The 23,909-nt window shown below is 48.2% G+C and overlaps 2 protein-coding genes and 1 pseudogene across 5 annotated transcripts; 1 reads left to right on the top strand and 2 right to left on the bottom strand.

The window, feature by feature from the left end:
- The first annotated feature begins 1,515 nt into the window (after positions 1-1,515).
- On the top strand, positions 1,516-4,889 carry LOC105504844 (zinc finger and SCAN domain-containing protein 5C). Of its 2 annotated transcripts, none has more exons than XM_011932435.1 (4): positions 1,516-1,899; positions 2,733-2,936; positions 3,723-3,873; positions 4,141-4,889. In XM_011932435.1, the coding sequence occupies exons 1-4, from the start codon at positions 1,516-1,518 to the stop codon at positions 4,887-4,889; spliced, it is 1,488 nt and encodes a 495-aa protein (XP_011787825.1). The 2 variants fall into 2 exon arrangements, with proteins under 2 accessions (XP_011787825.1, XP_011787824.1); XM_011932434.1 differs by having other exon boundaries at positions 4,138-4,889.
- A 4,373-nt stretch (positions 4,890-9,262) lies between these two features.
- LOC105504922 lies at positions 9,263-12,194 on the bottom strand (annotated as a pseudogene). Its single transcript, XR_001000672.1, has 3 exons — positions 12,159-12,194; positions 9,671-9,862; positions 9,263-9,612 (listed from the first exon to the last, which is right to left on the bottom strand). The product of XR_001000672.1 is annotated as a 60S ribosomal protein L13 pseudogene (transcript).
- Positions 12,195-14,441: 2,247 nt separating this feature from the next.
- LOC105504841 (zinc finger and SCAN domain-containing protein 5A) lies at positions 14,442-21,069 on the bottom strand. 2 transcript variants are annotated; one of them, XM_011932430.1, is made up of 5 exons: positions 20,989-21,069; positions 17,788-18,298; positions 16,741-16,944; positions 15,731-15,881; positions 14,442-15,466 (listed from the first exon to the last, which is right to left on the bottom strand). In XM_011932430.1, the coding sequence occupies exons 2-5, from the start codon at positions 18,169-18,171 to the stop codon at positions 14,715-14,717; spliced, it is 1,491 nt and encodes a 496-aa protein (XP_011787820.1). In that variant the 5' UTR covers positions 18,172-18,298; positions 20,989-21,069; the 3' UTR covers positions 14,442-14,714. The 2 variants fall into 2 exon arrangements, with proteins under 2 accessions (XP_011787820.1, XP_011787821.1); XM_011932431.1 differs by having other exon boundaries at positions 14,442-15,463; positions 17,788-18,173; positions 20,989-21,042.
- Positions 21,070-23,909: the final 2,840 nt, after the last annotated feature.

The following is a 23,909-nucleotide window of genomic DNA, read 5'->3' as shown; positions in this document are numbered from 1 at the left end:
CTTTTTGGGAACAGCCACTCTAGTAGGCATGAGGGGTGCCTTGTGGTTTGGATTTGCATGTCCCTGAAGATGAGTGATGATAAGCACTTTTCCTAGACCTGCTGGCCATTCACATGTCTTCATCTGAGATGTCCACACAGGCGCCTTGCCCTCCTTCTAATGGGTTATGTGTTTTCTCGCTTTGGAGTCGTTTGAGTTGCTAATGTTTTGCACAGGAGCCTCTTGTGAGATGTGTGGTGTGTAAATATTGCCTCCTCCTCTGAGTTGTCCCCCGGCTCTGCCGATTGTCTCCCTGTCTCTCTGTTCTGCACTTGCTCAGATTCCTTCCAGGAAGTGTGGGGTATTTGTCCTCCAGGCTACCAGCGACCTTTCCTGAGACCCTCCTGGCAGTTTTTTCTCCTCTCTGCAGACCTTCAGGTTGCTTCCCCCACCTGTGGCTAGGACAGCAGGGCTGCGTTCTCATAGCTGTTGAACTTGGACAATAATTGATGCCTGGAGAGTATCACCCAGTGGTTCCTGCCTAATAAAGCTAGGTTTAGCAATTACCTTTGAAAAACCTTATTATTATATGAACCCACTTCTTTAAAATATCAAGGAGGACTTTAAATCCGTGTTCTGGGATGAGACTAAGAATAGGGAAACCCTTAGAGAGAGAAGGTAGATTAGTGATTTCCAGGGGCTGGGGTGGGTGGGCAGGGGGTGATCACTGATGGGGATGGGGTTCCTTTTGGGGTGATGAGATAATTCTGGAACTAGACGGTGGTGATGGTTGCACAGCATGGTGCATGTCTTAGTGCCATGAAATTGTGCACCTGAAGAAGATAAATATGAGGAAATTTATGAATGTGCATTTTACCGAAATAACAAAATATCTGTGTAGGTGCTTGATCCTCATAGGATTCTTTAGTGCTATCCCTTCTCTGGAACGAATAATTCTGGGGTTAAGAAGGTTTTTTGGGGGACAATCTTACATCGTAACTATTTTCATTTGTCTTATTGCATAATTATGACTAAGGATTTGCCTTGGATCTTATCTTGATAAGAAAACATAAATAATTGACATGATTGTTGCGTCAGATTTTAGGCACTTCACATTACTGTCCTATTTGATTTACAGTCAAAAACAATGTTGTTCGATGGGCAGGAAAACCGATTCAGCCTTTGCACAATGATCCAGAGATCAGATCCAGGGAGCATTCAGGTTTTACTCCAGAACATGTAGTCAGGTGTAGACACTGGAAGAAGAACAGAGTGGATTCATTTCCATGGTGCTGAGTCCAATGCTAGAGAGGAAATGGGGTCTGGGATTGGGATGAGGGATTTGGAAGGGAGGGGTGGGTAGAGTAGAAACTTCAACTAATAGAGCTCATGCTTTTTTGTCCCTGCAGACTTCTGAACGAACAGTCAATCTGTTACTGAGAAAAACCAGGGGTGGTCTGTGTAGATAGGTCACAATTAGATACCAGCTACTGGAAGAGCTTTCCCAGAGGCTGATTGAAATATTCTCCTGTAGATATGGCTGCAAATTGCACACCCTCATGGGGTCTGGGAGAACCCTGCAACAGACCTGAGTCAGAGCCACCACAGTCCCTGCCATCCCCAGCAACTCAACTTGGAAGTCACGACGTGGACCCTGAGATTTCTCACGTGAACTTCAGGATGTTCACCTGCCCGAAGGAGTCGGACCCCATCCAGGCTCTGAGGAAACTCACTGAGCTGTGCCATCTGTGGCTGAGGCCCGACCTCCACACCAAAGAGCAGATCCTGGACATGCTGGTGATGGAGCAGTTCATGATCTCCATGCCCCAGGAGCTCCAGGTCTTAGTCATGATGAACGGCGTGCAGAGCTGCAAAGACCTGGAGGATCTGCTGCGAAATCACAGAAGACCCAAGAAATGGGTGAGTGGGACCCTCCTGATTGGCTCAGGGAAGGGGAGCTGGGATGGGGGCTGCAGGGTGCACCTGGACTGGAGAGGACCCGAGGGGCTGCTCTAGGTCAGGGCTTCCAAGTGGAGGAGAGTTTGCCCATCAGGGACACATGGCAGTGTCTGGGGACAGTTTTTGGTTGTCACAACGGGGAGGACAGGAGATGCTGCTAAGCATTCTCCAAAGCTCAGGACAACCCCCCATGACAAATAATCATCCAGATTCAAATATCAGCTGTGCTGAGATGGCCAATTCCTGGTCTAGGAGATGGACAGGCAGAGGGGGTACAGGGACCCACACACTGTGTGAGGCCAACATGAAAGAAAGATGTTGGTAAAATATTACATCTGATGGAATGTAGGGAAGGAGGCATTTGGGTGAACTGAAGGGGGGCCCAGAAGTCCCATCCTGAGGCAGGGAAAGTGGTTGGTATCACAGATCCAGGGATCTGCCTCCAGGTCCCCATATGAGCCCCTAAGTTCCAACACAAGGTGAGCCGCCATCAGCCAATTGAGTGGGATTTACCCAGAATATTTCTCCCTGTCTTCTCTTTGGTTTAGACTCTTTCATCTAAAGGACCCATGTTTATGTACTTATCTAGAAAATTCCAGGTGCAGGCAGGTGCTGGAGTCCAGAGAGGAAAAAATTCAGACAGATTGCTGTGTCCACAGAGCTGACTCTGCATCGGGAAGGCAGATTTGAACATTAATTACAGTCAAGTGTGAGCATTATGGCAGGAGCCAGGGAATATGAGAGCTACTTTCAGGTTCTCATAGTGAGTCTGATTGTCTCTTTTCCCTCTACAGTCTGTGGTCAACTTGCTCGGCAAGGAATATCTTATGCAGGACTCAGATGTTGAGATGGCTGAAGCCCCCGCCAGTGCCAGGGATGATCCGAGAGACGTGTCCAGCCAGTGGGCCTCCTCTGTGAAAAAGACGCGTCCGGGGGAAGGCCAGGCCCGCCGAGAGCTGCAGACCCTGCCCAGGGTCCCTGCACTGTTCAGGAGGCAGGTGAGTGTGTGAGGCCTTGGTGTCTGGGCAGAGGTGGGAGAAGGAACAGGAGGAAGTCTTGTGGCTGCAGGACTGATTGACAGATTTGGCACAGGACAAAATTAGAACCATTCCCCATGGACACGGTACATCCCCAGACATTCATTCCTGAACCATCGCAGAGAGGAAAACCTCATCTACTTTTTCCTCCACTGTGAGAGCTTTTAGCATTGAGGGTGGGGGGTAAGAAATGGTCTCAGTGAAGTGAGGGAGGCAGTTGGCACAGATGACTGAACTGAAGGTCCCTTCCACATCCAGTTTCCTCAGAGACGTTTAATGTAATAATTCAGCAAGGAACCCACTTTCTACAGATTGTCAATTTCTTAATTTGAGGAGTGTTTCTCAACTGGGGTGATTTTGCCTTTCAGGACACATGGCCATGTCTGGAGATGTTTTTGTGTGTCATTGTAGGAGGTGATGGGGGTGTTTAGCATCTAGCGGGTGGAGGCGGGGTCTCTGCTCTGCACAGGAGAGCCCCCTCCAGGAGGGTGATGCAGCCCCAGTGCCAATGGTGCCAGGGGTGAGGGGTCTCCACCTAGAGTCATGCTCCTTCCAGCCTCAGGGGCAGGGAGACATTGGCATGGCAGGAAGAAATATGCTCAGAGAACCAAACAGTGAAAACCACCACACCTGTGTCATTGGTGTGGTGGTTTTGAATGTCGGTGCATTCGATCAGGAAAAGGCAGAGATGCCTAAACTTCCCCCAGTTCAGACACGGAGTCATTGCCCTTGGTTTTCCATTGTCAGGAAGAGGACTTCCTGCTGCCAGAGACCATTGTCATGAAAGGTGACCCAAAGGCTCTGAGCCCCAAGCCGACCTTGGAGAAGGACCTGGAGGAAGACAGGGAGGAAAACCCAGGAGTTACATCCCCAGAGCCTCAGCTTCCAAACCGTCCCAGTGAGTATGAAGACTTAGACCTGTGTGGAGATAGCCCCTCTCTTCTGGCGTGCAGGAGTGGGGGCCCAGCATTATCATGTCTGGGGAGCTGGCACTCAGCTGCCAAAGCCTCTCCACCCCCCACTCTCCAGAGACCTACAGTCCAATGTCTTAGGCTTCAGCTTGAGGGGAAGTTCTCAGACAAGGTCAGTGTTTGGTTGCAATGAGTTTGGTGTATTGAAAATGCACTTTAACAACTGTTGTGTGTGGAATCCCTTCTTCCAGCAGATCTGGTGAGTGCAAAGGAGGGGAAGGAACCCCAAAAAATAGCCTCTGTGGAAAATGTGGATGCTGACACACCTTCTGCCTGCGTTGTGGAGAGAGAAGCTTCGACTCACAGCGGGAACAGAGGAGACGCTCCGAATCTCAGAGGCCCCAAAAGAAGCAAACCGGACGCCACCTCCATTTCCCAAGAAGAACCTCAAGGAGAAGCCACACCTGTGGGCAACAGAGAATCCCCGGGACAAGCTGAGATCAATCCAGTTCATCCCCCAGGCCCTGCGGGCCTGGTCAGTCACCCCGATGGCCAAGGAGTTAAGGAACTGCTGCCCTTTGCGTGTGAGGTGTGCAGTAAGAGGTTTAAGTATCGCGGCAAGCTAGCCGTCCACAAGAGATCACACACAGGAGAGAGACTCTTTCAATGTAATCTCTGTGGGAAGCGTTTCATGCAGCGCATAGGCCTGCAATTTCACCAGCGAACCCACACCGGCGAGAGGCCCTACACGTGTGACGTCTGCCAGAAGCAGTTCACCCAGAAGTCCTACCTGAAGTGTCACAGGAGAAGCCACACAGGGGAGAAGCCCTTCGAATGTAAAGACTGCAAGAAAGTTTTCACCTACAAGGCGAATCTGAAGGAGCACCAGCGCACCCACTCCGGAGAGAAACCTTACAAATGTCCCAAGTGTTCAAGAGCCTTCGGTCGGCCTGCAACCTTAAGACGCCACCAGAAAACGCACCCAGAAACCACTTCGCAGTGACTTCGTCATCGGGTCTGCGTCTCCTGCACCAAGAAAGTGTGAATGATGATTTCTCACCGATATTATCAGATGACATCTGACACACGAAGGGTGCCTGGCACACACAGGGGTGCCCTAGACAGGAATTCCCAGGATGTTTGTTTAAATCTTTTTCCTCCCTAGTGAATTTTGGTTTTTGTTTCATTACGTCTATTTTTTTTTTTTTCCTTTTGAGATGGAGTCTCGCTCTGTTGCCCAGGCTGGAGTGCAGTGGCCGGATCTCAGCTCACTGTGAGCTCCGCCTCCCGGATTTACACCATTCTCCTGCCTCAGCCTCCCGTGTAACTGGGACTACAGGCGCCCGCCACCTCGCCCGGCTAGTTTTTTGTATTTTTTAGTAGAGATGGCGTTTCACCGTGTTAGCCAGGATGGTCTCGATCTGCTGACCTCATGATCCGCCCGTCTCGGCCTCCCAAAGTGCTGGGATTACAGGCTTGAGCCACCACGCCCGGCGTCATTATGTCTATTGTTATCGGTTTATTTTGGTTTGTGTTGCTGTTCTTTCAATAAACAAACATCTTACTAGTTTTCAATATTTTGTAACAAAAAACGGAGTCTCCTGATTGACATGCTGTTACCCACTGTTTTGTTGTAAAGTACAATTGTCCAAGGAGGGTGTCCAGATTAAATACACAATATGCCTGGGGAAATGTGGGTTTCAGATAAAACATTTTTTTAGTATCACCATGTTCTAAATTATTCATTATTTTTATCAAACTCAGCTTTTATTGGGTATCCTAAACAGTTTTCTTTTTTTTTTTTTCTATTTTTTTTTTTGAGATGGGGTCTCCCTCTGTCAACTAGGCTGGATTGCAGTAGCAGGATCATTGCCCACTGCAGCCGTGACCTTCCAGGCTCAAGCAATCCTCCCGTCTAAGCCTCCCAAGTAGCTGGGACTGCAGGATCATACTGCCACTTCGGCTAATTTTCGTGTTTTTTGTGGAGATGAAGATTTGCCTTGTTGCCCAGGGTGGTCTTGAACTTCTGAGTACAGGTGATCCACCTGCCTCAGCCTCCTTAAGTGCTGGCATTACAGGCATGAGCCGCTGTGCCCTGTATAGGTTTTATTAGACTTTATTATAATTATGATATTCAAATTTTTTGAAATTTTTTTGTAGTGATGGGATTTTTTGTTGCCCAGGCTGGTGTGGTGTAAGCCAGCATGCCTGGCTCTAGACTTTCTTTTTCAGAGCTGTTTTAGGTTCACAGGGAAACTCAGTGGACAGCACAGCTTGATTTATCTGCTGTCCTGACTGACAATGAAAACAAGATACCCACTGCAACCTCAAAAAAGCCCAGTGCGGCCGGGCGCGGTGGCTCACGCCTGTAATCCCAACTACTTGGGAGGCTGAGGCAGGAGAATTGATTGAACCCGGGAAGGGAGCTTGCAGTGAGCCAAGATCATGTCATTGCACTCTAGCCTGGGCGACAGAGTGAGACTCCGTCTCAAAAAAAAAAAAAAAAAGAAGAAAAAAAAGAAATGTATTTAATGCCATAATATGTCAGAATAAAGAGAAAGATAAAAAAGAAAAAAGTATGAAAAAATTAGTAGGACAAAGTCTCTGTTCTCATGAAACTTGCAGAATAAAGAACTGATGCTGAGGCAGGAAAAGAAGAGTGGGGCCAGGTTATCTGAGTTTTCCGTATTATCTGCTTAATTGAAGTTCAGCTTACCAATCATAATGGGAGTTTAAGATAAAAAGAGGGTAGGCTGGGCGCGGTGGCTCACGCTTGTAATCCCAGCACTTTGGGAGGCCAAGGTGGGTGGATCATGAGGTCAGGAGTTCGAGACCAGCCTGCCCAATATGGTGAACCCCTATCTCTACTAAAAATACAAAACTTAGCTGGGTGTGGTGACACACACATGTAATCTCAGATACTCAGGAGGCTGAGGCAGGAGAATCACTTGAAGGCAGGAGAATCACTTGAAGCCAGGAGGCAGAGGTTGCACTCCAGCCTGGGGGACAGAGCGAGACTGTCTCAGAAAAAAAAAAAAAAAAAAAAGATAAAAAGAGGTACAGAGTACAGTCCTTACCTTTAAGAGGTTTCTGGTCCAATAGACAGCTAACCCTAGAGTATGAGTCTGTTTCCATGTGGATACATAAGACCCATACCTCTAGCTTGAGGTGGGTGCTCCTGGCATCAGGCTGTATGTGGTGTCATAAAACTTTCTCCAACTGAGGATCTCTAAATCAGGTCCTCAGCCTAGAATTCTCAAGCCTCTGGTAACCTAGGGTGAGGGAGGCAGGAGACAGGGGAAATAGCAGAGATGTTGGTCAAAGGATACAAAATTTCAGTTAGCAGGAAAAGTGTTTAAGAAATCTATTGTAGGGCCGGACGCGGTGGCTCAAGCCTGTAATCCCAGCACTTTGGGAGACCGAGATGGGCGGATCACGAGGTCAGGAGATTGAGACCATCCTGGCTAACATGGTGAAACCCCGTCTCTACTAAAAATACAAAAACTAGCCGGGCGAGGTGGCGGGCGCCTGTCGTCCCAGCTACTCGGGAGGCTGAGGCAGGAGAATGGCGTAAAACCGGGAGGCGGAGCTTGCAGTGAGCTGAGATCCTGCCACTGCACTCCAGCCTGGGGGACAGAGCGAGACTCCGCCTCAAAAAAAAAAAAAAATCTATTGTACAACATAGAGACTGCAGCCATTAGCAATGTATTGCGTGTCTGAAAATTGCTAACATAGTAGAATTTTTTTTTTCTTTTTTTTTGAGACAGGAGTCTTGCCCTGCTGCCCAGGCTGGAGTGCAATGGCACGATCTCAGCTCATTGCATCCTCTACCTTCCGGGTTCAAGCGATTCTCCTGCCTCAGCCTCCTGAGTGGCTGGGATTACAGTCACGTGCCACCATACCCAGCTACTTTTTGAATTTTTAGTAGAAACAGGGTTCACCATATTGGCCAGGCTGGTCTCGAACTACTGACCTTGTGATCCGCCCGCCTTGGCCTCCCAAAGTGCTGGGATTACAGGCGTGAGCCACTGCGCCTGGCCTTTTTTTTTTCTTTTTCTTTTTTTGTATGTTTTTGTAGAGACGGGGTTTCATCATGTTGCCCAGGCTGGTCTTGAACTCTTGAGCCCAAGCTACCCACCTGCCTCAGCTTCTCAGAGTGCTGAGATTATAGGCATGAGCTACCGCATTCGGCTCTATGGGCTATTTTCAAGGTATCTTCTGAGAAAATGTTAAACAGAAGTCAGAAAGCTACTCTATGAAGGCAGAGGCATTCGCTGGAGCTGTGAGTGACCTACCTGCAATGTCTAGATTCTAATTTTAGGAGTCGGCAATGTCAACCCAACTCTACCTGTCAGACCAATTCAACGACTCAAATAGCGGTAGCTCCACCTACTAGTACAACGGGTCAAGTTGTCACGTTTCACATGTGCCTACAGGATAGGACTTGGCAGGCTTGAGTTGAGATTTATGCTTGTTTCTATTTAGCTTTGGATAATCGTGAAAACCAAGTCATTTCAATCATTTTGTGCAAACATCGTTGTGTGAAAAAACGGTGTTCACGTTTTGTCTTTGAAACGGTCCCCGCCCTCCGCGCGTTACTGTATTGAGAATGAAATGAGAGGACATACTTGGCACCTGGAGATGATTGGCTATTACAGTTGTGCACCATAAGGGTAAATGGTTCCATTGTTTGATGAGCTGTCCTGGCGCTGGGTGGATCAGCCACTTCTAAACAGATAAGGAATGGCTAGAAAGCTCTTGTGCCAAACCAACTTGACGCATACTCACCCACACGGAATCCTTCCAACGTTTATTTTAATTAATTAATTAATTAATTAGTTTATTTATTTGAGACGGAGTCTTGCTCTGTCGCCCAGGCTGGAGTGCAGTGGTGCGACCTTGGGTCACTGCAAGCTCCACCTCCCAGGTTCATGCCATTCTCCTGCCTCAGCCTCCCGAGGAGCCGGGACTACAGGCGCCGCCACGCCCGGCTAATTTGTGTATTTTAGTAGAGACAGGGAGGGTTTCACTGTGTTGCCCAGGCTGGTCTTGAACATCCTGAGCTCAGGCAATCCACCCGCCTCGGCCTCCCAAAGTGATAGGATTACAGGCGTGAGCCACCGTGCGGGGCAAATCCCTCTACTTTTCTTTTTCTTTCTTAAAAAAACAAAAAAACAAAACAAAACAAAACCGACCAACAGTGCTTTAACACGAAAGTAAGGCATAATCCAGGGCTTGGACTGTCTTTCAAGAAAACCCCAAACCCCCTGCCAGGAAGTCACAGCCACGAAGCCCCATCACAGGCCCAGTTGCTCCCGGGAAACACATCACGCGGAGACCCAGCATAACTGCTGGCTGATTGTCCCCAGGAGGGCTTTATTTTTCCTTTTCAACGTCTTGTTCTGCAGCTTCCTTGGCTCTTTTCGCCGGGATGCCGAAGAGCCGGGCGTTGGCACGGGCCATGCAGAGACTAGCGAAGGCTTCAAAATTCTCCTCAGTGATGACTCGAGCTTTCTCCTTATAGGCATTCGGGACGGGCGTGACCGGTCCTCTCAGCTGAGTGGCCTGTTTCAGTTCTTCAGCAGAACTGTCTCCCTCCTTGGGCGCCGAGGGTTTCCCGGGGAAGCGGATGAGTTTGGAGCGGGTCTCCTTCAGCCGCTGCGTGTTGGCCTGCAGGGACTCCGCCTCCTCCGATCCACAGAAACGCCGGTGGTCCGGGCCAGCTTCTTGTGCATGCCGCGGCCCCCCTGAGCTCCTCCAGGCGGCAGCCGCGGCCGGGCGCACCTTCGCGTGGTAGCAGCGCACGTTGCGCGGGATCCGGGCGGGGCGGGGCGGGGCTGCGCGCCTTGGCTTGCGGGGCCTGGCGCCTGCGGGTCTTCCGGGCCGGCTGCTGGAACCACGTGGCCAGGCGCCGCTGCAGTCCTTGTGGAAATGGGGCTTCGAGATCATGCCATTCCGGCTGAGCGCCGTGGCTGCCTACGGCCCTGCGGCTGCAGACGGGAGGGGAGCCAGTGAGGGGCCGGGCCCCCCCCCACCCAGGCCTCCGCCCTGAACCCTCCAGCCTGGGCCGGAGGCTGCGCCTAGAGCCCGGGACCGGTCCAACGCTGTCTGCGAAGAAGGAGCCCATCCATGCCTGCCTTGGCTGCAGCGTCAGGCCGATGGCGCTGGATGGAGCCCGAAGGCCGAGACCCCAAATCCCTCTGGTTTTCTAAGAAATCGCCCTACTGTCTTCTCTGTCTTTTTTTTTTTTTTTTTTGGACGATCTGTAACTTGTTTTCACACCTAATTTAAAAAAAAAATACTACTGTTCTCCCCAAGCTTTCCCTTTGATACAGTAGGTGAACAAAATAGATTTTTTTTTCCCCCGCAAATACCAGCAGACACTTCCTGGCACCCCACACTGTATTGGCACGGGTGTTAACAGTCCCAGGTCAGATGTGCAGCGTTTCAGGTGGGATACACTGCAACAAGGATCTAACTGCGGAGTCATCCTCAGAATTACATTCAGTCACGGGGCTGCCCTTCTAAGCTGGCAGAAAAGGAACCTGGGCCAGGCACCGTGAACGCACACTGTAACTCACACCTGTAATCCCAGCACTCTGGGAGGTTGAGGGAGGAGGATTGCTCAAGCCCAGGAGATGGAGACCCACCTGGGCAACATAGTGAGACCCCCGACTCTATAAATAATTTAAAAATTAGCTGGGTGTGGTGGCACACACCTGTAGTCCCAGCTACTTGGGAGGCTGAGGCAGGAGACTTGCTTGAGCTCAGCTTCCTAGCTCCTTTTTCTGGGAAGCCAGAAAGCTAGAATCAGCTCCAACCATGTTGACCCACCCAGCCTCCACCATCCCAGGGATCATGCTGTGGGAGCTGCTGTCTTCCCCCTTCTTCCCATGGCTGTGCCACAGCCTCCCTCCCCACCTGATGTCCCATCAGCAAGGTTGGAGTCTGAAAAGCCACCAGGTGGACCAGGTTGGCTGGTGCAGATTTAGCTCCAGCTTGGGAGGATTAGGCGGGTGCTGCATTGTTGTTTCTCTGCCATAAAGGCACCTTCTAAATTCAACTCAAAGTCATTTCTAGCACATGGCTTTTTGGGGTTGCAGTGGGTATCTTGGCTTGGAGCATCCACCAGAGCACATAGGCGGCTGAGGAGCAGCAGTGTGAAGGCAGCCCGAGGTCAGGTGCGCCCTTAGCCATGAGGGGCAGTCCCTGTGAGGGGCAGTCCCTGGAGTGGTTCACACAGCCAGATACGGCAGGAGAGACACCCATCCACGGTTGGTCAGTGCAGTCTACCTTCTTCTTTTCCTTTTTTTTTTTTTGTGACAGAGTCTTGCTCTGTTACCAAGCTGGAGTACAGCGGTGTGATCTCGGCTCACTGCAACCTCCGCCTCCCGGGTTCAAGTGATTCTCCTTCCTCAGCCTCCTGCATAGCTGGGACTACAGGTGCACACCACCCCACCTGGCTAGTTTTTGTATTTTTAGTACAAAAATACAAAACAGGCATGAGCCACTGCGCCTGACTGAGTCTACCGTCTTTAGACTGGGAATAGAGGTGCATGATCCTGCCATGGAAATGAACTCACTCATCCCCATGAGAGGACAGGAATTGGAGTGTCCAGGCAATTAGAAAATCGGCCTGCCAGACTCAGCCACATGTTAGATCACCTGGGGAGTTTTATAAACTCCCAACACAGGGGCCACATCCTCAGCCAATCAGATCATTATCTTAGGGCTGGACCCCAGGCATTGCTTTTTTTAGAAAAAAACATTAAAAACTCTTCAAGTGACTCCAACATGTAGCCAAATTAGAAAGTGAAGCTCTAAAGAAACATTAGGGCCAGGCGCGTTGGCTCAAGCCTGTAATCCCAGCACTTTGGGAGGCCGAGACGGGCGGATCACGAGGTCAGGAGATCGAGACCATCCTGGCTAACACGGTGAAACCCCGTCTCTACTAAAAACTACAAAAAACTAGCCAGGCGAGGTGGCGGCGCCTGTAGTCCCAGCTACCCGGGAGGCTGAGGCAGGAGAATGGCGTGAACCCGGGAGGCGGAGCTTGCAGTGAGCTGAGATCCGGCCACAGCACTCCAGCCTGGGTGACAGAGTGAGACTCCGTCTAAAAAAAAAAAAAAAAAAAAAATTAGCAGTCACTAATGGATCATAGAGCACCATGATTGAAATTAAATGGGCAGGTAGTATCATCAAAACATTTTCTACATCTGGTGAAGAAGGTGGAACCCAATCACCAAAAGAGAGAACCACCACCCACGCCTACCTCCACTTCTTGAATGAAAGGGAAGTCTATGTACATTTTATGGTGGATTCTAGGCCCCTGCCTCAAAGAATGCTACTCCGAAAGGGACCTAGGTGAGGCAGGATAGGCAGTCAAGGAAATGACCACGTCCTTAGGATGCTGCACGCATGGTGACTGTACAGTGAACAAAATAAGCCTCAACGTTCACACTGGAATTGAGTTCATTCAAGCAAAGCCATCTCCAGTTAGGAATTTCTGAGAGCCTGCACACTTTGATCTTACCCATCCACACACTGACACTTTGCTTGTTATGATAGTAAAAAACATACCCCTGGGTGGAGACTAAAGATGCTAATGAGACGTGTGCACAGCTACTGCACCTGTGCGCCCATAGGACCACCCAGAACGTGCTTACTAGTAACACCTCGTCCCACCCCACTAGGTGTAGTCATCCGAGACTCCCATAAAGACAGCAGGTCTTTGCTGTCTCATCCATAGGAGCAGCCAGCCCTGAATCCTTGCTCCCAGGAAGTCCTGTCTATTCTGCACTTAACTTTCAAAATACCCTATTTCCTTTGCAATCAGTTACTCTATGCTGCATCTCTTTGCTATGTATCTCTTGTTTAAATTCCTTTAAATTAAAATGACAAGAACCAAAGTCTTACAAAAGTGGCCTTTAATAAATGAATCCAGCCTCTTTGGGAAGGGACCTTTCCAGACCTCTGCAGGTTGCAGGACTCCGCCTGTTAGCTCAACCAGCCATCCATAAAATGTCCTCCCAAGACCAGCAGCATCAGCACCACCTAAAATGCACATTCTCAGGTGATCCCAAACAAGTAAAATCTGAGAAATTGTCACCAAGAGGATCCTAGGGAGACGTGATGCTCAAGGCAATGTGGTGTCCTGGATGGGGAGGAAGGAAGAGGAGGGCATTGTGGAAACACTAAGGAGGCCTCAATAAGGTATGGGCCTTAGATCACGGCAATGTATGCAGTCAGTTCATCGCTTGTGGCAAATGTGCCCTACTAATCAATCAGTTAGCAATGGGGGAAATGGTGTGGGGCATGAGGGAGCTCTATGGACTTTAGAAAGCTATTCTAAAACTAATTCTATGTTTTAATGCACACTCTCAGGCCCCATCCCCGGTCTACTCAATCAGAAGCTCTGAATTTGGGGCCCACCCACCTGTGGATTAACCACGCCTTCAGGGAATGGGAATATCACTAAGACCAACTAGTCCCCAGAGACTCCGAATGCTTCTGTCATCCAAGAGTCACATTGGGAATTTAGAAATTGCCAAATTTAGGCCACAAAATACACCATCTGGGGCAGTGAGATACACAGGCAGAGAGGATTCGGGGGGAGGGCAGTGAAAATAGCCCCCATGATACTCCAGTGGTGGATCCTCATGAGGCCTTTGTTCAAACCCACAGGATGTACAACACCCAGAGCGAGCCCTAACGGACACCATGGACTCCGGGTGCTGGCGATGTGTCTGGGCAGGCTCACTGATGGAACAGGTGCACCGCTCTGCTGGGGATGCTGGGCGGGGAGAGGCTGTGCTGTGTGGGGAGGGAGTCTAGGGGAACTCTGTGCTGTCCACTGAGTTTCCCTGTGAACCTAAAACAGCTCTGAAAAAGAAAGTCTAGAGCCAGGTGTGCTGGCTCACACCACACCAGCCTGGGCAACAAGAAATCCCATCACTACAAAAAATTATTTCCAAAAATTTGAATGTAATAATTATATTAAAGTCTAATAAAAACAATACAGGGTACCGTGGCTCATGCCTGTAATGCCAGCACTTAAAGAAGCCAAGGCAGATGGATCACTTGTACTTATGAGTTCAAGACCAGCCCGGGCAACATGGCAAAACTCCATCTCTACAAAAAAACACAAAAATTAGCTAAAATTAGCTAAGTTGGTGGCATGCTCCTGTAGTCTCAGCTGCTCGGGAGGCTTAGACAGGAGGATTGCTTGAGCCTGGAAGGTTGTGGCTGCAGTGAGCGGTGATTGCGCCACTGAACCTCAGCCTGGGTGACAGAGGGAGACGCCATCTCAAAAAAAAAAAAAAAAAAAAAAAAAAAAAAAAAGAAAGAAAACGAAAACGCTACAGGATACCCAATACAAGCTGAGTTTCAGATAATGAATAATTTAGAACATGCTGATACGAAAGAAAATTGTTTATCTGAAACTCAAATTTCACCAGGCATATGTATTTTATATGGCCACCCTCCCTGGACAATTTTACTTTACAACAAAACAGTGGGTAACCCCATGTCAATCAGGAAACTCAGTTTTTTGTTATACAATATTGAAAACGAATAAGATGATCGTTTATTGAAAGAACAGCAACACAAACCAAAATAAACCTATAAGAAAACAATGGACATAATGAAACAGAAAACAAAGCTCAATGGGGAGGATACATATTTACTCAAACATCATGGCAATTCATATCCAGGGCACGCCCTCTGGGTGCCAGGCGCCCTTGCACGTGTCCAATGTCATCTGGTAACATCAGTGAAAAATCATCATTCACTTCTTCTTGGTGCAGAAGGCATAGACCGGATTATGCAATCACTGAGAAGTGGCTTCTGGATGTGTTTTCTGGTGGCGTCTTAACAACTTCAGCCGACCGAAGGCTCTTGGACACTTGGAACATTTATAGGGTTTCTCTCCGGAGTGGGTGCGCTGGTGCTCCTTCAGGCTCCCCCTGTAGGTGAAAACTTTCTTGCAGTCTTTACATTCGAAGGGCTTCTCCCCTGTGTGGCTTCTCTTGTGACACTTCAGGTAGGACTTCTGGGTGAACTGCTTCTGGCAGACGTCACACGTGTAGGGCCTCTCGCCGGTGTGGGTTCGCTGGTGAAATTGGAGGCTAATGAGCTGCATGAAACGCTTCCCACAGAGATTACATTGAAAGAGTCTCTCTCCTGTGTGTGATCTCTTGTGGATGACTAGCTTGGAATTACAGGTAAACCTCTTATTGCACACGTCACATGCAAAGGGCGGCAGTGCCTTGGCTTCTTGGCCATCGGGGTGACTGACTGGGCTCGCAGGGCCTGGGGAATGTACTGAATTCATCCCAACTTGTCCCGGGGATTCTCTGTTGTCCACAGGTGTGGCTTCTCCTTGAGGTTCTTTTTGGGAAATGGAGGAGGCATCCCGTTTGCTTCTTTTGGGACCTCTGAGATTCGGAGCGTCTCCTCTATTCCCGCTGTGAGTCGAAGCTTCTCTCTCCACAACGCAGGCAGAAGGTGTGTCAGCATCCACATTTTCCACCGAGGCTCTTTTTGGGGGTTCCTTCCCCTCCTTTGCTCTCACCACACCTGCTGGAAGAAGAGATTCCACACACAACTCTTAATAAAGCACATTTTCAATACACCAAACTCATTGCAACCAAACACTGATGCTGGCTGACAACTTCCCCTCAACCTCAAGCCTAAGACATTGGACCGTAGGTCTCTGGCAAGTGGAGGATGCGGAGGCTTTGGCAGCTCAGTGCCAACTCCCCCAGGGGATATAATGCTGGGCCCCCAGCCCTGCACCCCAGAAGAGAGGGGCTAACCCCTGTGAATCCAAGTCTTCATACTCACTGGGACGCTTTGGAAGCTGAGGCTCTGGGGATGTAAGTCTTGGGTTCTCTTCTCTGTTTTCCTTCAGATCCTTCTCCAAGGTCGGCTTGGGTCCTGGAGACTTTGGGTCACCTTTTATGTCAATACTCTTGTGTAGCAGATAGTCCTCTCCCTGAAGATGAAAAACCAAAGGCAATGACTCCGTGTCTACACCGGTGGAAGCACAGACATGTCTGTCCCCTCCTGATTGGATACACCAGACTTCCTGTGGACCACCCCATCACCCCCAGTAAACATCACCGCCTCACGTCTGAGTCTGTCCCTAATCTGCACCCTCCATATTCTAAATCAGCTCCTGTGCCCGGTGGTTTTCACCCTTTGGTTCTCTGAGCATATTTCTTCCCGCCGTGCCAACGTCTCCCTGCCCCTGAGGCTGGAAGGAGCATGACTCCAGGTGGAGGCCCCTCACCTGTGGCACCACTGGCATTGGGGCTGCATCACCCTCCTGGAGGGGGCGCTCCTGTGCAGAGCAGAGACCCCGCCTCCACCCTCTAGATGCTACTAACACCCCACCAGCCCTGAGAATGCCAAACAAGAACGTCCCCAGACATGGCCACGTGTCCGGAAAGGCAACATCACCCCAGCTGAGACACATTCCTCAAATTAAGAAATTGACAATCTGTAGCAAATGGTTTCCTTGCTGATTTATTACATGGAATGTCTTTGAGGTAACTGGCTATGGGGAAGGGATCTTCACTTCATTCATCTGTGCGAACTGCCTCCTGCACTTCACTGAGACCATTTCTTACCCCCCACCCTAAATGCTAAAAGCTCTCATGGTGGACAGAAAAGTAGATGAGGCTTCCCTCTCTGTGATGGTTCAGGAATGAATGTCTGGGGATGTATCACCTCCATGGGGAATGGTTCTAATTTTCTCTTGTGCTAAATCTGTCAATCAGTCCAGTGGACACACAATTTCTTCCTGATCCTTCTCCCACCTCTGCCCAGACACCAAGGCCTCACACACTCACCTGCCTCCTGAACAGTGCAGGGACCCTAGGCAGGGTCTGCAGCTCTCGGCGGGCCTGGCCTTCCCCCGGACGCATCTGGTTCACAGAGGAGGCCCGCTGGCTGGACACGTCTCTCGGATCATCCCTGACGCTGGCGGGGGCGTCAGCCATCTCAACATCTGAGTCCTGTACAATATATTCCTTTCCGTGGAAGGTGACTACAGACTGTAGAGAGAAAAAAGACAATCAGACTCACTATGAGAACCTGAAAGTAGCTCTTATATTCCCTGGGTCCTGCCATAATGCTCAAACTTTACTTAATTAATTAAGTAATTAATGTTCAAATCTGCCTTCCCGATGCAGTCAGCTCTGTGGACACAGCAATCTTGTCTGAATTTTTTCCTCTCTGGACTCCAGCACCTGCCTGCACCTGGAATATTCTAGATAAGTACACAAATATGGGTCCTTTAGATGAAAGAGTCTCTAAACCAAAGAGAAGAGAAGAAGAAATATCCTGGGTGAATCCAACTCAACTGGCCAATGGCAGCTCACCTTGTGTTGGAACTTAGGGGCTCTGTGGGGACCTGGAGGCAGATCCCTGGATCTCTGATACCAACCACTTTCCTGCCTCAGGATGGGACTTCTGGGCCCCCCTTCAGTTCACCCAAATGCCTGCTTCCCTACATTCCATCAGGTGAGATATTTTACCAACGTCTTTCTTTCATGTTGGCCTCACACAGTGTGTGGGTCCCTGTACCCCCTCCGCCTGTCCATCTCCTAGACCAGGAATTGGCCATCTCAGCACAGCTGATATTTGAATCTGGATGATTATTTGTCATGGGGGGTTGTCCTGAGCTTTGGAGAAAGCTTAGTAGCATCTCCTGTCCTCCCCCTTGTGACAACCAAAAACTGTCCCCAGACACTGCCATGTGTCCCCGATGGGCAAACTCTCCTCCACCTGGAAGCCCTGACCTAGAGCAGCCCCTCGGGTCCTCTCCAGTCCAGGTGCACCCTGCAGCCCCCATCCCAGCTCCCCTTCCCTGAGCCAATCAGGAGGGTCCCACTCACCCATTTCTTGGGTCTTCTGTGATTTCGCAGCAGATCCTCCAGGTCTTTGCAGCTCTGCACGCCGTTCATCATGACTAAGACCTGGAGCTCCTGGGGCATGGAGATCATGAACTGCTCCATCACCAGCATGTCCAGGATCTGCTCTTTGGTATGGAGGTCGGGCCTCAGCCACAGACGGCACAGCTCAGTGAGTTTCCTCAGAGCCTGGATGGGGTCCGACTCCTTTGGGCAGGTGAACATCCTGAAGTTCACGTGAGAAATCTCAGGGTCCACATCGTGACTTCCAAGTTGAGTTTCTGAGGATGCCATAGACCGTGGCAGCTCCAACCCAGGTCTGTTGCAGGGTTCTCTCTGACGCCATGAGGATGTGCAATTTGCAGCCATATCTAGTGGAGAATTTTTTAATCAGTCTCTGAGAAAGCTCTTCCAGTAGCTGGTATCTAATTGATACCTATCTACACAGGCTTCCTCTGGTTTTCCTCAGTAACAGATTCACTGTTCGTTCAGAAGTCTGGGGGGAAATAAGCATGAGCCCGATTAGTTTAAGTTTCTACTCCATCCACCCCTCCCTTCAAAATCCCTCATCCTGGACGCCACTTCTTCAGCAGCATCGAATTCAACACAGTGGAAATCTTCCAGTGTCTATACTTGACTACATATTGTGGTTTAAAATCTTAATGCCCCCTGGATTCTGATTTGTACGAAATCACTGTGCAGAGGTTGAATCAGTTTTCCTGTCAATTGGAACAACATGGTTCTTGACTATACATTAAATAGGACAGTTAAGTGAAGCTCCTAAAATCTGATGTAACAATAAAGTAAGCCCTTTATGTTTTCACATCAGGACAAGATCCAAAGCAAAGCCCTTAGTCATAGTTATGCAAAAAGATAGAGAAAAAGAGTTAGAACGTAATATTTTCCCCCAACACATATCCTTGTTCCCCCCAGAACATTTACTTGTTCCAGGGAAAGGACAGCACTAAAGAATCCGACGAGGATTAAGCTCCCACAGATATTTTGTTATTTTGGTAAAATGCACATTCATACATTTCATTTTTACCCTCTTCAAGTGCACAATTTCATGGCACTAAGACACGCACCATGCTGTGCAACCATCACCACCGTCTAGTTCCAGAATTATCTCATCATCCCAAAAGGAACCCCGTCTCTATGAGTCATCACCCCCTGCCTACCCACCCCAGCCCCTGGAAATCACTAATCTACCTTCTCTCTCTAAGGGTTTCTCTATGCTTAGTCTCATCCCAGAACACGGATTTAAAGTCTAGTGCTCTATGATATTTTAAAGTGGGTTCATACAAGAATAAGGTTTAAAAAAATTAATTCCTAAACCTAGCTTTATCAGGCAGGAGCCACTGAGTGATACTCTCCAGGCATCAATTATTGTCCAAGTTCAACAGCTATGAGAACGCTTCATCTCAGATGAAGACATGTGAATGGCCAGCAGGTCTAGGAAAAGGTGCTCATCATGACTCATCATCAGGCACATGCAAATCCAAACCACAAAGCTCCCCTCACGCCTGCTAGAGTGGCGGTTCCCAAAAAGACACATGGAACGAGTGTTGGTGAGGATTCGGAGGAGAGGGATCCTCTGCGCCCTGTGCTGGGATGTAAATGAGTGCAGCTGATGTGGGAGACAGTATAGAAGTGCCTCAGAAAATTAAAAGTGCAACAACTGCATGATCTGGCAATCCTGCTCCTGGACCCGCACGCAGAGGAAAGGAAATCAGGACGTGGACTCCAAAACAGTGAAACACTGGAGAGACAGAGGGGAGGGAAGCTGAAAAACTACCTCTTGGTTGCTGTTCTCACATCCTGGGTGACAGGTTGAGTCATACCCCAAACCACAGCATCACTCAATGTACTCATGTAACGAATCTGCACAGGTACCTACCGAATCTAAAATAAAAGTTCAAATGATAAAAAAATTTTAAAAAGAAGTAAATACCATAAATAATAATTAAAAACCCGGTGGAACTCATAGTAGCAGTGAGTATAACAGTTGCCAGGGCTGGGGTGGGGGCTGGAGAGATACAGGTCAAAGAGTACAAATTTCAGTTGAAGAAATCAATTCAACAGAGCAATTGTCCAACATCGTGAAAAAAAGTAGATTTAAAGTATTCTCAAAACCAAAAATGGTTAGTACATGAGGTAGGGCATATGAATATTAGCTTAATTTAGCCATTTTGCAATGTTTATGATACTACAAAGCACATTATGCTATATGCCATAAATATATACAATTTCTAGTTTTCAATTAGAAGCAAATTAATTTTCATTGAAAAAGCATACAGATATGAGAGAGGAAAGGGAGCCCGAAATTCTGGAATTAAAAATGGTTTTGCCACAGGGCGCCTGCTGCTGCTCAGGGAGGCGGGAGGATCACTTGAGCCCGTGTTTGATAACAGCCTGGGCAACATAGTGAGATCCTGTCTCTCAAAAAAAAGTGGTTTCATGTTCCTAGAAACCACTTTGTATTTGATCTCAGTTCATTTGCCGTTAAAGCAAGAAACAAGACACAGGAAAAAATAAAGGCAGGTACAGGAGTTAGTATCCAGTTCTGGGAGTATATACCACACGGGCCACCCAGGTAGGGACACTTAGCTCAGATTCTCACTGGCCTAGGAGGTTGTTGCTCCTTCATCAATGGCTTGATTTTACCCTGAGCAAAGGGAAAATCCAGCAACGCTTTTTAAGAAGGGTGTGTGGGAGGCAAGGTGGCTCACACTTGTAATTCCAACACTTTGGAAGACCGAGACGGGAGCATGGTGGAGCCCAGGAGTTCAGGACCAGTCTGGGCCCCACCGAGACCCCATCTCTGCAAAAAAAATTAAAAATTTATCCGGTCGTTGTGGCATATGCCTGTAGTCCCAGCTACTCGGGAGGCGGAGGTCCGCAGATCGCTTGAGCCCAGCGAGACCTGGTCTTCTAGCGAGACCCTGTCTCTAAAATACAATACAATAAAATAAAATATAACCTAACCATGATGAGAACGTTACCATTATTCCTAGTTTACAGAAGCACTGCATAACGAGTCAGAGTTAATCATGGGGTGCAAAGGAGATCCGCTGCCTCCCCAAGGTCTCCGAGCAAATGCATGAGAAAATACACCCAAACTTTCTGAAACCAACCCCCGCGCACGCCAGCTCCTAAACACCACAGACTTGCCCGCTGGACACTTACCTCCTTCCCGGCTTCCGCCGCCAACCTCCTGGCTCTGCGATGCGCTCTCCAACTGGCCTGGAGCTGAACTGCGTCTATTTATGGAGAAGCGGAGGGACCGAGGCCCCGTTTCCGGTTCCCTGCGCCGCCCCATGATTGGTTTAGGGTCATGTAATCCATTTTAGGTGATCAGCGTTGATTACATTTCCCAATAAAACTCCACCCATAGGAAATTAATGTATTAAACATGCCTACTGTGCAAAGAACACAGGATTTCCCGTTTTACTGAGCTGTCATATTGCTGAGGTATTTGGAGGCCTCAGAAAATATAGATCCGCAAGTTTTAACCACTTTGGGTCCCCTCATGCCACAGACAGTAATATCCTAACAAGTAAATAACATGTTAAGAGCTGGTGGATTAATATCAAACCAGTGACTTGATCTAGTTTCAGCAAAGCTTTCACATGCGAATGTCAAGATACTGAAAAAAAAAGAGACAGTCTTTGTTGATACATAATGACTATTAGTGATAATTTTTCACTTTTTTAAAAAGAATATTGGAATTGACATGGGAAAGCTTGGCTTGAGCTAGACTAAATCACTGGTTTGATATTAGCCAACCTACCCTTATATAAAAACAATGGGAATCAGAGAAAGGCACATGGTCTCCTCTCTGCATTCATTTCAGGACGGTATGAGGGTGGTTTATAGATACACGGAGGGTCGTACGGGTTCCCTAGTTCTCAGCCCCCTCAGTTAGGGCTCTCAAGCACAAAAAGCCTTAACGGTGGGTGTGAATTGTACTGTGTGGATCATGGAGTTAATGTGGAATGATAATTAAATGCTAGGCAAGATTAGATTATAATTTGGGAAGTTCGCACCATCAATTGGATAACACTAATCCATTTGAATAGTGACTCATTCATTTTAATTTCAGAGGAAACCTTCTCTAACCTTTAGGATAAATGGTTCCATTGTTTGATGAGCCATCCTGGCAGTGGGTGGATCAGTCACTTCTAAACAGATAAGGAATGCAAATGAAAACCACAATGAAATACCATCTCATACCAGTTAGAATGGCAATCATTAAAAGGTCAGGCAATAACAGGTGCTGGAGAGGATGTGGAGAAACAGGAACACTTTTACACTGTTGGTGGGACTGTAAACAAGTTCAACATTGTGGAAGACAGTGTGGCGATTCCTCAAGGATCTAGAACAAGAAATACCATTTGATCCAGCCATCCCACTACTGGGTATATACCCAAAGGATTATAAATCATGCTGCTATAAAGACACACGCACACGTATGTTTACTGCGGCACTATTCACAATAGCAAAGACTTGGAACCAACCCAAATGTCCATCAATGACAGACTGGATTAAGAAAATGTGGCACATATACACCATGGAATACTATGCAGCCATAAAAAAGGATGAGTTCATGTCCTTTGTAGGGACATGGATGAAGCTGGAAACCATCATTCTCAGCAAACTATCACAAGAACAGAAAACCAAACACCACATGTTCTCACTCATAGGTGGGAACTGAGCACTGAGAACACTTGGACACAGGAAGGGGAACATCACACACCAGGGCCTGTCGTGGGGTGGGGGACGGGGGAGGGATAGCATTAGGAGATATATCTAATGTAAATGACGAGTTGATGGGTGCAGCACACCAACATGGCACATGTACACACATGTAACAAACCTGCACGTTGTGCATATGTACCCTAGAACATAAAGTATATATACAATATATATATAATATATATAATATATTTTATTTTATATATATCTTTTTATATATATATATAAAAAGATAAGGAATGGCTAGAAAGCTCTTGTACCAAACCAACTTGAAGCAACGTTACCCACACCAAATCCCTCACTTTTCTATAAAATCACCCTTTTTTTTTCTTTCTTTTTTTTTTGGCAGATCTGCAACTTTTTTTCACAGCTGATTAAAAAAGAAACAAAAAACCAAAAACAAAAAACTACTGTTCACCCCAGACTTTCTTTTGATGCAGTAAGTAAACAAAACAGATTTTTTTTTTTTTGCCGGAAATATCAGCAGACACCCCACACTGTATTGGCACGGGTGTTAACAGTCCCGGTTCAGATGTGTAGCGTTTCAGGTGGGATACACTGCAACAAGGATCTAACTGCAGAGTCATCCTCAGAATCCCATTCAGTCACGGGGCTGCCCTTCTAAGCTGGCAGAAAAGGAACCCGGGTCAGACACCGTGAACACACACGGTAACTCACACCTGTAATCCCAGCACTCTGGGAGGCTGACGCAGGAGGATTTCTTGAGACCAGGGGTTTGAGACCCGCCTGGGCAACGTAGTGAGATCCGACTCTACAAATAACTTAAGAGATTGTGTATCTGGATGCTGAACTCACAAAGATTTCAGAATGTCGGCAGGAGAGGAGGTGTGTGGGCTAGCGGCCAATTCCTCAGTGAATGAGGCAGAGAAATTGGTAAAAAGAAGGAAAGTGAAAATGAGAAGGAAGTTCCCATTTTCCAGGTCTTCCTGGTTCACAAAGTGGGGAGGAAGAAACTACTGAAGAGGAAAGAGTTCTCGTGAAGAGTACGGAATTCCTGCGCTCCCAGGTTCAGGTTCATAAAAAGAAAAGAGAAAAGTTTGCAGCCATGCAGGGTGAAGAAGCTCCTGAAGATGTGTTATACCGACTAGGGCTGTAATCAATGTTAGAGACTGTCCCCGACTTCCCATGGCTCCGAGGCAGGAAAACAGGGAATTAGGGTAATCAGGGGTTAAGGCAGAAGCAAAAGAATAGCAGAGGCAGCCAGTTCTAGGCAAGATTAGGCAGCACACAGGCCACATCCTCCCTCCTGTGATAACGAGACAGAAGCTTCCACTCCAGCCTCTGAGTGACCATGGGCCAAGCCTCCACTCCAGCCTCTGATGGACGGTGGC

Source organism: Colobus angolensis, unplaced genomic scaffold (assembly GCF_000951035.1).
Source record: "Colobus angolensis palliatus isolate OR3802 unplaced genomic scaffold, Cang.pa_1.0 Scaffold96, whole genome shotgun sequence".
Taxonomy (NCBI): Eukaryota; Metazoa; Chordata; class Mammalia; order Primates; family Cercopithecidae; genus Colobus; species Colobus angolensis.
Note: the sequence above shows the minus strand (reverse complement) of the source record. Positions and strands in the feature narration are given on the sequence as shown.

What these genes read in the sequence shown, in the direction of transcription:
- LOC105504841 (XM_011932430.1), bottom strand. Translation starts at nt 18,171, where the DNA reads ATGGCTGCAAATTGCACATCCTCATGGCGTCAGAGAGAACCCTGCAAC. An exon ending in ACAGAAGACCCAAGAAATGG is followed by an intron (nt 16,945 to 17,787) that starts GTGAGTGGGACC and finishes TTCTCTCTACAG; the next exon opens with TCTGTAGTCACCTTCCACGG. An exon ending in TCAGCTTCCAAAGCGTCCCA is followed by an intron (nt 15,467 to 15,730) that starts GTGAGTATGAAG and finishes CTCTTCTTCCAG; the next exon opens with CAGGTGTGGTGAGAGCAAAG.
- LOC105504844 (XM_011932434.1), top strand. Translation starts at nt 1,516, where the DNA reads ATGGCTGCAAATTGCACACCCTCATGGGGTCTGGGAGAACCCTGCAAC. An exon ending in CTGCACTGTTCAGGAGGCAG is followed by an intron (nt 2,937 to 3,722) that starts GTGAGTGTGTGA and finishes TTCCATTGTCAG; the next exon opens with GAAGAGGACTTCCTGCTGCC. An exon ending in TCAGCTTCCAAACCGTCCCA is followed by an intron (nt 3,874 to 4,137) that starts GTGAGTATGAAG and finishes CCCTTCTTCCAG; the next exon opens with CAGATCTGGTGAGTGCAAAG.